At 40.1% G+C, this 18,615-nt stretch overlaps 1 protein-coding gene across 8 annotated transcripts in view; it reads left to right on the top strand.

Moving 5' to 3' along the window:
* Positions 1 to 18,615, top strand: part of RABGAP1L (RAB GTPase activating protein 1 like) — a 570,182-nt gene that overhangs the window by 153,289 nt on the left and 398,278 nt on the right. For all 8 annotated transcript variants that reach the window (XM_075067923.1, XM_075067924.1, XM_075067925.1 and 5 more), the window contains exons 12-13: positions 9,311 to 9,404; positions 15,516 to 15,666. In XM_075067923.1, the coding sequence (XP_074924024.1) occupies positions 9,311 to 9,404; positions 15,516 to 15,666 (245 nt within the window). The remainder of the gene's footprint in view (positions 1 to 9,310; positions 9,405 to 15,515; positions 15,667 to 18,615) is intronic.

Raw genomic sequence — 18,615 nt, 5'->3', positions numbered from 1 at the left:
GGTTTCTGTAAAGAGAAATCATGTCTTACTAATCTATTAGAGTTCTTTGAATAGGGTCAACAAACATGTGGACAAGGGGGATCCAGTGAACACAGTGTACTTAGATTTCCAGAAAGCCTTTGACAAGGTCCCTCACCAAAGGCTCTTAAGTAAATTAAGTTGTCATGGGATAAGAGGGAAAGTCCTTTCATGGATTGCGAACTGGTTAAAAGACAGGGAACAAAGGATAGGAATAAATGGTAAATTTTCAGAATGGGAGAGGGGTAACTATTGGTGTTCCCCAAGGGTCAGTCCTAGGACCAATCCTATTGAATTTATTCATAAATGATCTGGAGAAAGGGGTAAACAGTGAGGTGGCAAAGTTTGCAGATGATACTAAACTGCTCAGGATAGTTAAGAGCAAAGCAGACCGTGAAGAACTTCAAAAAGATCTCACAAAACTAAGCGATTGGGCAACAAAATGTCTAATGAAATTTAATGTGGATAAATGTAAAGTAATGCACATTGGGAAAAAATAACCCCAACTATACATACAATATGATGGGGGTTAATTTAGCTACAACTAATCAGGAAAGAGATGTTGGAGTCATATGGATAATTCTCTGAAGACGTCCACGCAGTGTGCAGCGTCAGTCAAAAAAGCAAACAGGATGTTAGGAATCATTCAAAAAGGGATAGAGAATAAGACAGAGAATATCTTATTGCCCTTATATAAATCCATGGTATGCCCACATCTTGAATACTGCATACAGATGTGGTGGTCTCATCTCAAAAAAGATATACTGCCATTAGAAAAGGTTCAGAGAAGGGCAATTAAAATGATTAGGGGTATGGAATGGCTTCTGTATGAGGAAAGATTAAAAAGGCTAGGCCTTTTCAGCTTGGAAAAGAGGAGACTAAGGGGGGATATGATAGAGGTATATAAAATCATGAGTGGTGTGGAGAAATTGAATAAGGAAAAGTTATTTACTTGTTCCCATAATATAAGAACTAGGGGCCACCAAATGAAATTAACAGGCAACAGGTTTAAAACAAATAAAAGGAAGTAGCTCTTCTCACAGCGCACAGTCAACTTGCGGAATTCCTTGCCTGAGGAGGTTGTGAAGGCTAGGACTATAACAGGGTTTAAAAGGGAACTGGATAAATTCATGGTGGTTAAGTCCATTAATGGCTATTAGCCAGGATGTGTAAGGAATGGTGTCCCTAGCCTCTGTTTGTCAGAGGATGGAGATGGATGGCAGGAAAGAGATCACTTGATCATTACCTGTTAGGTTCGCTCTGTCTGGGGCACCTGGAATTGGCCACTATCGATAGACAGGATACTGGGCTGGATCGACCTTTGGTCTGACCCAGTATGCCTGTTCTTATTAGTGGTGGAAGGAACTGAGGTGGCAACCGCTGTAATGCCTGCTTTTACAGCCCTGTCATCAGAACATGCTCAAATGTTGAGGAGAGGACCACTGAGGGGCTGTGTGAGTGCTCATATTGACACTGCTACTAGAAGGCTGCACTGTTCAATGGCACTGGTTGGCACATGTCCCAAGAGTGTGAATATGCAGAGTCTATCTCCAAGAACCTCAGTTATAGGCTAAGTAACCTTCAGCCTTTCTAGTGTTGCTGACCAGGCTGGAATATGTCTTGTAGAGCTTAATCATATGTTTCTCAAACTCAAAAATATTTCTTGTGCATTTATTTTCAGCAGTGGTTTAGTAGAACCTTTTTACTTGTGAACATGCGTTACCAACCAGGTTCTCAAGTCTGTCTGTCTGTCTATATATCAGCTTTCACCTTGGAACATTTTTCTGATTAATTTTGCTTTGTTCTGCTTTGGATTTTGAAGTTTCTATTTGTTATAAGCTTCAGGTTTGGGCCAGGTAGATTAGTGGGATATGTCATATTTTTATTCTGATTGGCTGAATTACCCCATGTGACCAGTAATGTGTCTGCTCAGCAGAATCCATTTTTACTGAGTGTCTCAGGGAAAGAAGAGGGAAGTATTGTATCTAAGCTATCTGATCTAGCTGGGAAAATCAGGATAGGGGAGAACTTTTAAAATTTCATTTATGCTATTAAATTTCTTTAAAAAATTACTGTTTTTAAATTTTAATTTTAATAACTGCTCAGGTTGTGAGGAAAAGGAGAATGGGTCCACAATATTTCCTGTTATTTGCTTTAGAATTTAATAATATGCTTTGCAGATCTGGGCTTCAAAATACAGGACATTTCCATGGGCCGTAATGAATTCTTCAAGTTATTGGGAGCTGTCTCATTTTACTATCGTATATTTTAATACACTTAATTATCATCATATCTTTGCTTAATAAGGGAAAATTGCTTTTTCTGAGCTCAGTGTTTCTACTTTTTGTTCCAGTGAACCTGCACAAAAGGATATGAACCCATCAAATCAAAATTTTGCTTGTAGCATTGCATGGAGATCAAAAAAAAATGAGGCAGCTGGATTCATTCAAACCTACATCTCCTTTATTTCAGGACCTATGAAACCATGCAAACTGGTTCTGACACAATTTCCTGAACCATGTTTTGGTTTGAAATGGGAGGAGATTGCGGAACTCTAATTTTTTCCAAACCAGTATTTCTGTTCACATTGTTTTGAGTGTTTTTGAGGTGCAAGACAGGAGCTATCTTGTCTTCATGTTTGGTTGTCAAATTCAGGGACCAATATGTTTTTATTAATGACTTGTACTTGGCAACTGCTGAGATTATTAATCAGAGTCAGAGTGACAGTGATGAAGATTTAGTTAGGAGAGAAATCATGCCAGTATGTTGGACAGAACCTCCTCTACATGAACTACTGTTGCCAACAATAAGTCAACTTGTTTCTAATATGAAATGTTGAAAATTCTTGGAAAATTACAGATGTTGGCAGAGACTCATGAGTGTGGCTGAACCCTGTCACACTCTTGTGGAGCAAAAGTTGCTTTAAGCCACCTTTTGGGCTCTCTGGATTCTTGAGATAGTTTGCCCCCAGGCAAAGTTTAAAGCATACTCAGGCCTGCTCTGAACTATACTTAGCTGCTTTGGGCCTCCAAGGATAATGGGAACATGGCAGTGACTCTTTTGTGCTTGCAGAGTGGTACAAAAGAGCTGTGATTGGACCTGATCACAGTACCAGTTATCTTCTAAACCATACTACGTTTGAATATTTAACAGTGTTTTGTTCTTATTTTGCTTTTAAGATTTTGTTTTAAAGACCTAAAATTACTTGTAAACATATAATCAGAAATCTGTGGTTTCAGTGGTTGGGACCAGGAAAAAGTTTGTATAGATGGTGACAGGTCCTCCTTTGTATCTGTGTTTATTTTTGGTGTTGGTGGGTCCTCTGATATATGAATTACAAGGATCTCACAACTTCTTTTGGCAGTCTAGTTTGGCCCCACCCTGGCCATAAATTCGTCAATACCACTCTTCATACTAGATGGAGTCTGGTGAGACCAATGTGAAATGTTTCAATATGAGACAGAGGGAATTTTGTGGTAGGTATCTTGCCCAAAAGCTTTTGGGCCAGTCCTTCCTCAGCTTGTGCAGAATCTTCACCAAGTTCTCACCAAGTTCTCACCAAGTGACTCAAAAAAACCTCCAAGATTATTTCATAGACTCCCCAGATTATCCTGATTGAATGGAGGATTAGGTCAACCCAACTAAATGAGTTACCATCTTCCCATATAATGGTTGTGGTCACATTGTTTCCCAGTACACAAAACACATGTAACCCCACTAAGTCTTTCACCTGAAAGGGAACACTTTGTGACATCTAGCCCATTCCCTTTTCAGTTGTCAGCCAATACCCTGTGAGACGAATCTAGTCTTTAATCATGAACCTTTCTAGAAAGAGTCATCAAACTTACCTCTGTGAAACAGCGCACGCTTGAGGTTTGGATGTGGGGGGGAAAAGCTTCAGAAACAACCTCTGGGTGGTAGATATATATGACAGCTAGCAAAGCCTATGACTGTTTAGAGTTCCATTTTCAGAAGTGATTTAGGAACCTGAACTCAATGAGATTTGGGGCTTGTGTCCACAGGGAAATAGCAATTCTGGAATAACTGTTTTGCAGTAGCTATTTTGGAATAGCTCCCTGCATAGATGATCTATTCCAGAAGATAAGTGATGTAATTCCAGAATAGTGTCCATATGGGGGAGTTATTCTGTTATAGCTAAATTATACCAAAATAGTTGTGCTGGTCAGTTTCCCCCATGATGTTTGCAAATGAGACTTAGACTCCTAATTCACTTAAGCTGTTTAGAAAATTTTACCTTCAACATAATTTCTGATTCACAGGCTCATCCAACCCATTTTACCTCTGTATTTAACTCTCCATTAAAGCCACTTATCCTTAACACTTCTGAGATTATTGCCTCTTCCCTTCTAACTTCCCATATGATTTCGGCTTCCAAGTCACGATATCACTTTTGCTGCTCTTCTGTGGATCTCTTTCAAGAAGATACAATTTCATCACTGTGGAGTGTGATCAGAGTTTCTGAGGCAAGAACTGTGGGCTTGTCTACACGACGCCTTTAATTCGAATTAAACGGCGTTAATTCGAATTTATTGTGCACCCGTCCACACGACGCAGCCCTGTAATTTGAATTAAAGGGCTATTTAATCGATTTTAGTACTCCTTCTAAACCACAGGAGTAACCCTAAAATCGATTTTACTAATTCGAATTTAGTACTGTGTGGACGGAAATCGAAGTTAATGGCCTCCAGGAGCTATCCCACAGATCACCACTGACCACTCTCGACAGCACTCAAAACTCCTATGCACTGGCCAGGTAAACAGGAAAAGACCCGTGGAGGTTTGAATCAGTTTCCTGTTTGTCCACCATGGGGCTCTGAGCAGCACAGTTAATCACGCTGCACCTTTAAAATGCAGTCTCCTGAGAATAGAAAAAGGCTCCAGCATGGACCACAGAAGAGCTTTTGGATCTCATTGCTATCTGGGGTGAGGATTCAGTGCTTTCAGAAACTCCGTTCGTCAAAACGGAATGAGAAAGTATTTGAAAGAATTCAAAGTCTATGATTGCAAAAGGACACAGCAGGGACTCTTTTGCAATGCAGGATTAAAGTAAAAGAACTCAGACAGGCATACCAGAAAACCAGAGAGGCAACGGGAGATCTGGAGTTGCTCCTAAAAGATGCAGGTTCTATGCAGAGCTCCATGCAATTTTGGGGGGCTTGGCTACCAGTAGCCCATCCTTGACCATGGATTCAGATGACCTGGTTGCAGTATCAACCGTGGCTGAGGATTCTGCAGAGGGGAAGATCAGGAAGAGGGACAGGAGGGAGACATTGCTGATAGCACACACAGCTCTCAATTACCAACAGCAGCCAGGAGTTGTTTCTGACCCAAGATTTAACCTTGCAGCAGGCTAATCAAGCACTATCACAGAAAGTGAAGCCATGGAAGGGACCAGCGGTGAGTAAATGTTTAAATCAGTCATATTTAAAAACTAGCGTTTTTTAATTATCAATTTTTAAGCATGCGTTGTCATTTCTTTTTAGCCATTACAGTTACATGAAAAGTTCCTAACATGTCTGGGGATGGAATGAAAATCCTCCCAAGAAATCTCCATGAATTGATATTGCAGGAAATCAAAGAGCCTTTTCAGTAATTTCGGGGCAATGCTGCCTTATCCGGTCCTCCAATGAAAGATGCTTTGCCCCTCCAGGCATGCATGACGTAATTTGGAATCATTGCTTCACAAAGCATAGATGCATAAGCGCCAGGACTCTGATCACAGGCATGAAACATTCGCTCTGCCTCTTCTGCTGTAACTCTCACCAGAGTTCTATATCGTTCATTGTGACCTGGTTGAAATAAGTAATTTATTTGTAATTAGGAGAGCAAAACATGGCCATTATGCTACTGTAATGCCACTCCATGTAGCTGGGTGGAGGGGAGTTGTGCTACGATGATGCTTTAGCAGGGAGGGGGGTGAGACAAACATAAAGACTTACCATGGCTGCTTGGAAGCAATTTATAATGGCAGTACCGGCAAGCTGCATCTGTACTGTGCTCTGAGCCCAGGGACAGAGTCTCCCAGTATTAAAAGATGAAAAATGTGACCTTGTAGTGAAATCACATGTCCTATGTAAGGTGCATAGTTTTGTGCTGTGTGAGTGAGTGGAATCATTGTTCTATGAAATGTATCTTTTTACATACTTCTCTCTCTTACCTCCCCATATACAGCTGTGCAGTGTTCTGCACTCCCGTACCCCATCTGCAATGCTAACCAAAAGGCGGAGGAAAAGGAGAACGAGAGATGAAATGTTTTCAGAAGTCATGGAAGTCAGCCACAGTAACAAAGCTCATCATAGTGATTTGAAGGAACTGATAGCAAAATACAAGAAAGATGCCAGTGACCGGAGAGGACAGGGAGAGAGGCTCGGGAGGACACAGAGAGACGCTCGAGATGAGAGGTGGCGGAGGAAGAACAGAGGTGGCGGGAGGAAAAGAACCGGCAGGTAGAAGAGAGGTGGCGCAAGGAACAGGCAGGAAGATCAGAGGTGCAAGGAGGAAGATAAGCGCTGGCGTGATGGAACGCTGGAGCTGCTGCGTGATCACACTGATATCCTCAGACGCATGGTGATTGTTCAGGAACAGCAGCGGGGTTACAGAGTGGCCACTGCAGTCCATGTTTAATCACCCTCCAAGCTCCCCAAGTTCCATATCTCCCTCACGCAGACGTGTTAGAACGCAATGGGGGAAGGCTTCCTGCACCAGCACACTCCACCCCCATGGAGAGCCAACCAAAAGGCTGTAATTAAGCTGAAATGTATTTCATGGGCTTTTCCTTACCTGTGATCCTCCTCCCAAAGCACAGCTTTCAGGGATACCTAGATAAATCTGTGCCTCTGAATATAGTTCCTTTCTAATCAGACATACATCCAAAGGGGGGAGGGTGCTTTTATTACAGGGAATGATCCTTTAAAAAAGAACGCATGTTTTTAAAGCAATAACAATGAGTTTTAATAAAGATTAAATGATTTTTAAAACATACTGGCTTTCTTTCCTTCAGCCACATGTAATGAAAGGGTGGGGGGTTGATTTTGAAAGTCCTGCAGCAAGCTGTAAGTAAAGGGGGACGGTGGGTTGCTTACAGGGAGTCAATAGAGGCGGGAGTGTACATCAAGGGAAAGAAGCACTGCAATCACACCATACCCTGGCCCGCGACGAAACACATTTTCAGGGCTTCTCTGATGCGCACCGCCTCCTGGTGTGCTCTTCTAATCGCCCTGGTGTCTGGCTGCTCATAGTCAGCGGCCAGGCGATTAGCCTCAGCCTCCCACCCCGCCATAAAGGTATCCCCCTTACTCTCACAGAGATTGTGGAGCACACAGCAAGCAGCAATAGCTAAGGGGACAGTCTTTGGGCTGAGGTCTGAGCGAGTGAGTAAGTGACCTAAAACATGCTTTTTAAACGCCAAATGCACACTCTACCACCATCCTGCACTTGCTCAGCCTGTAGTTGAACAGCTCCTGACCACTGTCCAGGCTGCCTGTGTATGGCTTCATGAGCCATGGCATCAAGGGAGTAGGCTGGGTCACCCAGGATAACGACAGGCATCTCAACATCGCCCACTGTTATTTTCTGGTCTGGGAAGTAATTTCCTTGATGCAGCCGTTTAAAGAGAGTACTGTTTCTGAAGACGCACGCGTCATGAACCCTTCCTGGCCATCCCACGTGGATGCTGGTGAAACGTCCCTTGTGATCCACCAGTGCTTGCAGCACCATGGAAAAGTACCCCTTGCGGTTCACGTACTCGGCGCCCTGGTGCTCTGGGGCCAAGATAGGGATATGGGTTCCATCTATGGCCCCTCCACAGTTAGGGAATCCCATTGCAGCAAAGCCATCCACTATGACCTGCACGTTTCCCAGAGTCACAAACTTTCGTAGCAGCAGCCTAACGATTGCTTTGGCTACTTGCATCACAGCAGCCCCACGTAGATTTTCCCACTCCAAATTGATTCGCGACTGACCGGTAGCTGTCTGGAGTTGCAAGCTTCCAGAGGGCTATTGCCACTCGCTTCTCCACAGTGAGAGCTGCTCTCATGTTAGTATTATGGCGTTTCAGGGCAGGGGAAAGCAAGTCACAAAGTTCAAAGAAAGTACTCTTACGCATGCGAAGTTATGCAGCCACTGGGAATCGTCCCACACCTGCAAAACTATGCAGTCCCACCAGTCTGTGCTTGTTTCCCGTGCCCAAAATCGGCGTTCAATGGCAGAAGCTGACCATTACCAGCAGTAGCTCCAAAATGCTGGGTCCTGCGGTTAGGAGAGAGATCAGTCTCTACATCATCATCATCATCATCATCGCTCTTGTCGGTGCGCAGCTGCCTCCTCCAACTCCAAGTCCTCCTCCTCCTCCTCCTCCTCCCCCCTCTCCTCCTGAATTTGCAGGTCATGGCTCAGCATAGACAGCACGAGAGTGCGCGAGCTGTTTAAAACTTGCATGATTGCGTCACTGGTCTCAGCAGGGTCCATGGTCTCAGCAGGGTCCATGGTCTCAGCAGGGTCCATGCTTGCTGTGCTATGGCGTTTGCTCTCTTCACCCAGGAAAAACGGCGCGGAATGGTTGGCTGCTGCTTTCACAAAGGGAGGGGTGAGGCTGTACCCAGCACCACCCGGGACAGTGTTTTTGGTCCCAGCAGGCACTGGGCTGTCAACCAGGAAGTGGGAACTATGGGATAGCTGTGGAACAGCTACCCACAGTGCACTGCTCCTGAAATTGACGCAAGACGTGGGCCATGGACGCACAAATTCGATTTTAGATTTTAGGTATGGAAGCTCTAAATCGATTTTATAAATTCGGTTTTATAAAATCGATTTAGATAACTTCGATTTACTTCTGTCGTGTAGACAAGGCCTGTGCATGGTATCCTAGGTGTGGTGCAATGTAAAGGACTAATATAATTTGTTCTACTTGACGGGAAATTTCTCTATATAAAACCTGGAAATGGAATTGGCTTGTATTCGGTGGTAGTATAGCACTGAGTACTCTTATTTAATGCATCACTGATTGCCACCGAGTATCTTCACATACTTTCTAGATAATAGTTCCCTAATCTATGTCTGTTGTATATTCTTTCCTAAATGTGTTAATTTTAAACTTCTGCATCTTAAATTTCATCCCGCACTTGTCTGCGCAAATCCTCAAGCTTTTCATGTTCATTTGTTTTCTATCTTTTTTTGTGTAGTCTCATATAACTGTTTTTTTGTCAGAAAAAATTGTTGTTCTGTAATCTGTTAGCTCTTTGGTAAATCTGTGCATGTTTTTGTTTCTTTGCAGAGAGTGATAACGAACTCTCAAGTGGTACTGGTGATGTGTCTAAGGATTGTCCTGAGAAGGTCTTGTATTCCTGGGGAGAATTACTGGGGAGATGGTAAATATTATTATTTTTTCTCATTTAGATTTTTAAATACTGAACCTTTTCACCCTTCAGAAGAGCAGATAATGGCTCATAAAACAGTATAAGGCCTAAAATTCCTTCAGCTTAAATTTTACTTTTCTTTCTCCATTTAAAAAAAAACTCCAAACATTTTAGTTATGATTAAAAAGTAGAGATGCTCCATATGAAAACATGTATGTAAACCCAGAGCATAAAGGATTAGCACTTGCATTTTTAATTGGTGGTTCTTCTGGGGATCTCTCTCCCAGTGCTTCCATGAAAGCCTTGGTCCCTGTGTTGCTGCATTTTCAGAGGTTTATTTGACTAATAATTCTCCCCAATCTTGGTGTTAAAAATGGTTCATTTCATGCCCCCCCCCGACCTGTTTAAATGCTTATCTTTATAGCCTGATTTATTCATTTGTACTAGATGTGTCCATTCCCAAATTTTTCCTTATGATGTTACATGTTGTGAATTATGGTTTCATTGGTATTGATTCTGTTTGTTGATCCTATACATGATAGTATCCCAAGGGGACACTGATCTGTTTTCTCAGATGCCAGGCAGAGGTTTTTTGTTTGTTTTTGTTTTTCAATCACATAACAGACTTCAAATTGCCTTGTTTAGACAAAATTAAATTTGATGAACTGTATTTTTTGGCAAAATTCTCAATTTCAAGTTAACATTCAAATGCATATTCACACAAGGCTAGAAAAATTAAAATTGAGGTCTTATATGTTTGAGTAATTTATTTTTCCCAGGTGAACAAATGCATATTTACATCTTTCAAAAGAAGGCAATCCAGGATACACGAAAGGCATGTGAAAAGTTAGAATTTGGTGAAATAGCTTAGAAATTCTCAAATATCTAGAAAACAGGTTGCAACTTTTTTTTCAAACGGATAAAAACATCTTCAGTTCACCTTTTCATAATTCAAAAATGTCCAAAAGAGTTTTGCCCAGATTAAAATAAAATCCTGTTGCGATGAAGACCAAGCATAGAAAATTTTAGGCCATAATGTGGAGGTTGAAAATTATGAGCATCTGCAAATTGAAGGTTGTAATAGAAACTGTTCTGCAAATAACTATAGTGGGTACTGCCTATGCTTGTGAAAATAAACATAAACATAGAATCAAGTAGCTACATGGATAGTGCCAGTATGGATGGAATGTTAATTTTGGGACTTCAGAGCTAAATGAAAAATAGATTAGAACAAAAAAGTGTGTGTGTATTATGGAACTAGCAAAATATGCATGCGCCAAACCAGATTATCCTCATTTTCTTATTATTTGTGACTCTATTCCTTATCTTGCCTCGATTGTTTGTTGCTTTCACCCATTAATTAAGTCTACTATTAAAATGTAAGATCTTTAGGAGCAGTGGGTATTTTATTTTTCTGTAAAGTACCTGGCACTCTTTGGGTGCTAATATAGTGATAGGGTTACAATAATATGGCGGCGGTCGTTTCTGCTAAATTGTCCCACTGCAGAGTTATACCCAAATTTCATTTAAGAATTTAAAATTTTAGAAAAACATAATTGAAGGAATGGAGTGGAATGGATCTGCTGTGGGATTTAGCTTCTACACTCACGCAATTTTTAAATAAGATCAGATTGGAATGCACAGCACTTTTCCATCCCCAGTTTTCATATGCAAATTCTCCTGAAAAACACCCAGGGTATGAGTGGTTAGCAGAGGAGGGGAAGGACCTCAGCCAGCTTGAAGAACAGCAGCTGCAGGCCGCTGCCTGCTAGTTTATTTGAGGACTTTCTCTGTGGGGACCTTCTGCTACTATTAACCCAACAGAGCCCTCTGTCTAGGTGGTGGCAGCAGGAGTCATCCTCTACAGCAGTGGTGCTCAACCTTTCCAGACTACTGTACTCCTTTCAGGAGTCTGATTTGTCAAGTTTCAAGTCTCAAGTTTCACCTCACTTAAAAACTACTTGCTGACAAAATCAGTCGTAAAAATACAAAAGTGTCACAGCACCCTATTACTGAAAAACTGCTTATTTTCTCATTTTTACCATATAATTATTAAATAAATCAATTGGAATATAAATATTGTACTTACATTTCAGTATGATACTTGAGCCTGTTTTTCATTTGTGAGCCTTGTCTGAAGCCAGAGCCTCAGGTGGCAGAACTGAAGCCAAAACACTGACGCCCAAGGCTGAAGCATCTAACTTAGCTTCGTGGGGTCCCCTGTGGCATGGGGCCCTGGGAAATTGCCCTGCTTGACACTCTCTAACATCGGTGGCACACTTTTGACCCCTCTAAACCCATCCTGCAACCCCCCCGTGATTCACAACCCCCAGGTTGAGAAACTGATCTAGATGTGTTGAGTACCCCTTGCAAGATCTCTGCATACCACCAGGGTATCTGTACCCGTGGTTGAGAACCACTGCTCTACAGGGCCTTCTGCTGGGGTGGTAGAAGAGACACCTCCACATTGAGACCTCGGTGGGGCTGGGGCATTGCTGGTCTTTTGCTGACCCACCCAGCATGTTCAGATGTAGAGAGATGGGTTTGGGCATACTGTATAAGTCTAAATTGCATATACTATATAAGTTCTCCCAAAGAGGAGAACGGATAGGCTGTCCACTGCCCTAGGAGATGATTCTTGTGTGGATGGTCTTTGCTATTACCACCACGTCAGATGGGGAGGTTGCTTGGAGATGTGCCTGGCACCCCATATTGCCTTAATCCAGGCTTGCATTAATGAGGGGTAGGAGGAAATGGATTAAACCTAAAACATACTTGGCCAGATTCAGCTTTAGTGCAACTCCACTGATGTTATGTCAGAGATGAATTTGGCCTGTTCAGTATTTAAACTTTTGAGGAATAGTTTAGTCTTTCCAGGATTTTTTGAAAAGTATGGCATTAAACGGTTGATCAGAAATGTAACAGTTGGAAAATTAAAAATAGATCAAATAAAATAAGCTCCTCCAACGTGCCAAACACCACAGCATATGCTGAAAGAAGATCCATGCCTTCGTAAGAAATTAACATTTCCGTTTTGAGTATTGGTGCACTGACTATTTCGGAGATAAAAACTTCTTGCATGTTAATTGCTACCTGTCATTTAATGTTACTGTAAACTAGTGGACTGATATGACAGAAAAACTGTGGAGATGTAGTCTGTAACAAGAGTTTTTTTTCCCCTAAAAGGTAATGTATATACTGTAACTAGAAATCAAAACAAGATAAGCAGGGAAAAAAAACACAAATGGAAGATAGGGGACTGTCTTGTCATTTATTTAATAAGTCACAATATGTAGGGCATCCTTAGAATGAGGTCTGTTTTTCTGAGCTGAACTTCTGTCATAACCAGCTGAATTCTCAAAAAGATGTAGATAATACCTTCTGATGTGTACATAGATAATAGCCATACTTAGTAGTCTTTAACCAGAAATATTTATAGCAACTGTAACTTTTTATTGTTCTTCTGTTATTTCCGCCCAGGCCATAATCATATGGTCTTGGCATCTCTGATAATATCCTGTATTTGTTCTTTGACCTATTAAATAACAACTGCTGAAGTGTAGCCAAGATAATAAATGCCCACTTCATAAGAAATTAAAGATGTGAATCCATCAGCAGCCATGAGAGACCTAGTCCTTTCCAAATGCCAAACTGTGTATGTGATGAAGATAAGCAAAGCTGTGTGTGTGTGTGTTTAAATAAAAAACACTGTTTCCACAACCAAACAGATGGCAGAGGGTCATCTGGCAGTAGAGAAAGTAAAAAACATACATATTTATTTTCTACAGTAAAATGGACAGCAGGGAATATTAATAGTTTAAACTATTTCCCAGACAGACACTCAGATACCTGAAGAGTTGCTAATTGTAAAGGTACAGAGTTTTGCTTGACTGCATGGTTATTTATAACATAAACTGAACTATCTAATACTACCAAGAGAAGTGCTATCTGTGCAGTAAAGTTAATGTACTTGAGTATTTATGTAACAGATCCATTATGATCCTGTGCATGCAGTGCTCTAACATGCTTGGAAGTTGGAAATCTATGATGGTGGTAATACATGGAGTACAGTATTCAGCTCTCTTGGCTATCACTGTATATAATCATCTGTGTGCTCTTGCTGCTGGCAGTGAAGAATTGCTTACTGTCTTTCATGTGGATGTGAAAGCTTGCCATCTTAGCTCTTTGTTGGATTTATCTACATGTTAAACGGCTCAGAATTAAGTAGGCCTTTATGTTTACTTACAAAAAAAATTGCTGTGGTTTCTGTAAATTACCTAACAAATAAAAAGCAATTGTGGTTAAATGTGCAGGTGTGGAAAGCACACTTGCAAGTACAGCATGTATCTTATGAAATTATTGCTTCAGAACTGATCAACTTCTTCACCCTATTTCAGACTGTTTAAACTTTGTGTATTTTGGTTATTTGTTTGGTTTTATACAGTAGGATTCAATTATTTTTTCTTTTGTCCCCTTCTTACCACTTGCTTGGTTGGTGGTTGTTTCACTTTCCGTTTTTAAATTAAATTATAAAGTCTATGGGGGACAGGGAATTTATTTTCTTACTTGTCTGTACATAGCAGTGGCACTATATAAATAATTTACCAAACAAATCTTGAGCTACTTTCTCATGGATATGGATATCTCGCTAACTAGTTTATGCTCACTGTGTGTGTAACTTGTGTTTGAGATTCAATCCACACCCACTTATTTGCTCCTGAATAGAAATTTCTTTACTTTGAAGATGCTTAAAATATCTAGCATTTAAAATATTTCTGTTGGATAATAGCTTCTCCTCCAATGAGAAATCCATTAGTCACAGTCAACCCACTATAAACTATGATACAAAGTAGGAAAGGGACAGTTATGTCTTTTGTTTGCCTGAGTGGAGTGTTGGAGTTTGAATGACCTGTCCTGAACCTAGACTTTTAATTTACAACAAAACAGAAAATGTTCATGTTTATGACCAGTCATTGAAAAACAAGTTTGTTTTCCAATTGAGTACAAGAAAGAGAGGCTTCTTTGGAGAATATCTCAAAGTAGTTAAGTTAGAGACAGATTTCTGTCTGTCTTATTTCTGTTTATTATGGAAAACTATGATGATTATTTGTAACATTGATTAAAAAAATAGTTTTTTGTTATCATTATGTAATCCTTTTTAAATTCTACTAGGCCCTTTCCCTCAATTTTTGAAGTAAGTTCCACAGGTTAATTATGTGTTAATTTTTAAAAAACGTATGTCCCAGCCATGCATGAATCTTTTCCATCTTCTGTGCAGGGAATGGGACTAGATGCAGAAGCAGAGGACAAGAAGTCTAATAGAGAAGTGCTAAATTATTTTTAAAAATTCATATTTTTAATTAATTTTAACTCATTAATTAATGGATTTACTTGTAAATTCTTAGGAAAATTAATTCAGTACTCAGAGGAAGTGCTGTAATTTGGTGGAAATACTGTATACTCTTTCTACATAACAGAGGTTGAATCCCTGCTTTACGAGCAAAACTCAGCTCAGCTTCAGCTATGGAGCTGTAACTAGTGCTTCCATAACGATAGTATTAAAATATATTCAATGCCTCTTTTTATAAAACCCAATGTATTTTATTTGCTTTTTTTAAACTGCAACTGTGCATTGAGCAGATGTTCTAAATGAACTTCCGTAATGACTATGCCTTTTTCTTTAATAGTTAATTTTGAGCTCACCTATGTGTATGAATAGTCAAATTGTTCTGTGCACTGCAAATTGTTGCACTTGCCAGCAATGAATTTCATTTATCAATGTGTTCTCCATTGACTAGCTTTGTTCTCTCTTCAGTTCATATGTTTTTAGTCTTGATTAAACCTCTCTAATTTTGACCTTTTAGGTAATGAGCAACTTTTGATTTTGGGTATTAAGCAAATTTTGTCACTGATCCAGATATGAATTCTTGTGGCAGTTTTGCTAGTAACCTGAGAAGTACTTGCAAATATGAGCAATGAAACAAATATTTATGATTTGAATTAGTAGTGACTGTACTTTTTGGAAAAACACACATAGAAAACTTTCCATGTATTTCTCATACTGGATGTTTTTGTTTTTGTCTCCTCTTATAGGAGAGGTAAACACTTAATTTGTTTTCTCAGGCACAATAACCTTGCTGTGCGACCAAAAGGACTGTCTACACTGGTGAAGAGTGGTGTTCCAGAGGCACTAAGGGCAGAGATTTGGCAGTTGCTAGCAGGATGCCATGACAACCAGGCCATGTTGGACAAATACAGGATTCTCATTACAAAGGTAAAAATTATGTATGCTTTTGTTTTCTAGAATAAACTAAATAGAACCTCAGTTTTGTGTGGCTGCAAAGTGACAAGTGTGCAGAATTGTTTGTGTGTGTGTGTGTGTGTATATATAAATATATATAAAAATAAGGGTAATTGAAATGGTGATGAACACACTTTACCCCCTGCTGTGGGTAGCTGCTGGATTGCATTAATTAATAATAGAAACCAATGACCTATATCCATAGTAATGCTTGACATTTAACTTTCTGTTTGCTTTGATAACAACCACTGCATCGCCTTGTTTTTAAAGTGTTGGGTCTTATTTAAGATTTATTGTTTGTTAGCATCAGCCTCCAATTGATGTGTATTTTAATTTTTGCTCTTTATTGAAAGAATATGATCTTGGCAAAGGCTTTTTTATATAAGAATATTAAAAAGTATATTTAAGTATGAAGAGACTTGGCTCCTCTTCTCATCACATGGTTTCCAGTGCATAGCATCATTAGTAATCTGGAGCAGTGGTTCTGCAAATTTTTCATTCTATGACAGGAATATCCTCTCATGTGTCACCTCCCCTCACCACATCCCAATGCCTCTGCTGCTTGGGTGTCCTAATAGTTTTTCCAGATTATCAGGAAAGGCTTCCCAGACTACTGATGAACATGCACCACAGTTTGAGCATCATTAGCGTAAAGCTGCAAAGCTTCTGTGCGTTTTCAGACTAGTCATTCTGCTCTATAAGATTTATCTATCTTATGTTTCAAAAACACATATCACTGTTGTTTTATGTGATTTAAAACAATAGCCACAAAGATGAGTGTGAAGGAAGCAAGTAATGACTCCAGTTTTACATAGTGCTTGTAAAATATACTGGATTTATAGCCCCAGAGACTGAAATTTTCTGTCCACAGAAAACATACAGCATAGGCAATGGCAATGTAAACTTCCTCACAATGTCCTCCCACTATGACTCAATCCTGACTACAATACTAGTAGTAATTAGCATATTTAGGGTGCCATCATTTTAGTATCTGGTGCCCTCACAAGTCTTATGTAGAGACATTAGAGAGATGGAACTCTGTCTTACCGTGTTGCTGCTTGTACCTTTTAATCTGACCAGTCAGCTAGGATTTTAAGGTGAGAAAGTTGCTTCTGGAATTGAGAGAAGAGTTTAGTCTTCATGGCCTGTTTAGCCTTGCTAGCATGAAAGTCAGTTGATAATGATGTTTGTGATTTGGACACAGTTTTCTCTGTGAGACCACCATTTTGTTGTGTGCTGCATCAAATCCATTCACTGTTATTCTTTCCCTCCATTCTAACAGTGGGGAAGCTCTTTATTCTGGGGTAAAAAAGTTGATTTCTTTTCTGTATGACTCTGATCTTTAAACTGTTGCTGTACAAAAATATGTAGCTGCAATTTGGGCTTTTCACAAACTAGTAGACTCTAAGGATTTCTAGGCGGCTTATATTTTTTTTGAGATTATTAAGGGACAATTGCATCTAACGTTTGATATGAAATTTTTGCAAAGTCGCTTTTCCTGAATGGAAATCTTTTTCTCTGAAGGCATGAACTTTGTCCCGTCAGCTATGAATATACAAATGCTGGCGACTATATAATTTGGCATATGATGGATAAAATAGTTACTGAAATGAGATGAAGTGGATTTTTTTTTCCAGTGAAGATGTTGTTTTCACTTTAAATGTTCATCATTCTGCTTATATCTTTCACTGGCCCTCATGCCTGTCCTAGTGAGGTCTTATTCTATCAGTGAGAATCTAAAAACCTCATGCAACCTAGTAGGTATTAACAAAGTCTATACAATTTGTGTTTTAACATCCTGTGTTTCAGATTGTTCTGAGGGGGGCTTGTCATTCAAAGGCTTAGGTTTTAAAATTGGCTGTAGCAAGCTTTTAGTTAGTCCTATGTGGTGTAACTGTGCCTGGGGTAGATGAATGGGAGGGAAAGAAAAATACAAAGACTTTTCCTTTAGTGTTTCAGCAAGTATCGCTTGCGTCCATTCTCAGTGTGCTGGGGCACAACCTGAGAAGTTAACTTGTACTCATGATTATCTTGGCTGGTAAAGGTGAATGGAGAGAAATACAGCTGTTAGTAGGAATTGTCAATGATGTTTTTTTAGCGTCTTTTAAAGAAGCAGTTGTTAGACTTTTGATATTGAGAATCTTAATTACAGTCATATCTACAATCTTTCTCTTTAAGGGAGGTTTATTGGGTAGGCCATGGCAAAGCAGCTCAGATAATATCTAGAGTGTCAAGACATCTGGGGACCCTTATTTTAGGCCTTGTTGTGGTATGGAGGTTGCATTGTAGGATGATCATCTTCTGGTGACTGAAGATCAAGGGTCTGTGCTCATTCTGTTGGATCCATCATAAGTCTTTGATCACAAGACACTGTTAACATGGAAATTGTGGACCTTTGCATGGATAGTTGAACCAGCCCCATTCTTTTTTCTCTGACAGGGCCAAAAATTTTTGACAGTTGCTTATCTCTGGATGTCAAGGCTGATTCCCCACTCTGGCACTTGGAATGCAGAAGATGGGGGCCCGCAAGGATTCTGAAAAGTAATACTGGTCACTCCAGGCTTGTGTTAAACTCCCAAGGTTACAGCTTTTCACTGACCTTGGATTGATAGATGCTGCCACCACCCAAGTGCAGAACCCCTTTGAGAGCACTTGTGTAGCACACTTGGAAATTCCTTCCTGTGGTGTACCCTCAAGCTCCTTCGCTCCCCCTCTGGGGAAGAGCTGAAGAAAAAATCCAATTCTGTTCTAAATAAAGGTAAATTTTATTAATAAAAAAAAAGAAAGATACATCTGGGAACTCAGACTGTTGCTAGATCTTAAAAGGGCAACTACAAGGATTAAGCATCAAGAATAGCTTTCTTGAGGTCCAGCTTAAAGGTTACAAGCAAAACAAAAGCACCTAGGGTTAGCACAGAGGAA

This window comes from Chelonoidis abingdonii, chromosome 7 (assembly GCF_003597395.2).
Source record: "Chelonoidis abingdonii isolate Lonesome George chromosome 7, CheloAbing_2.0, whole genome shotgun sequence".
NCBI lineage: Eukaryota > Metazoa > Chordata > Testudines > Testudinidae > Chelonoidis > Chelonoidis abingdonii.
The sequence above is the reverse complement of the archived record's forward strand: the minus strand, read 5'-3'. Positions and strand labels throughout refer to the sequence as shown.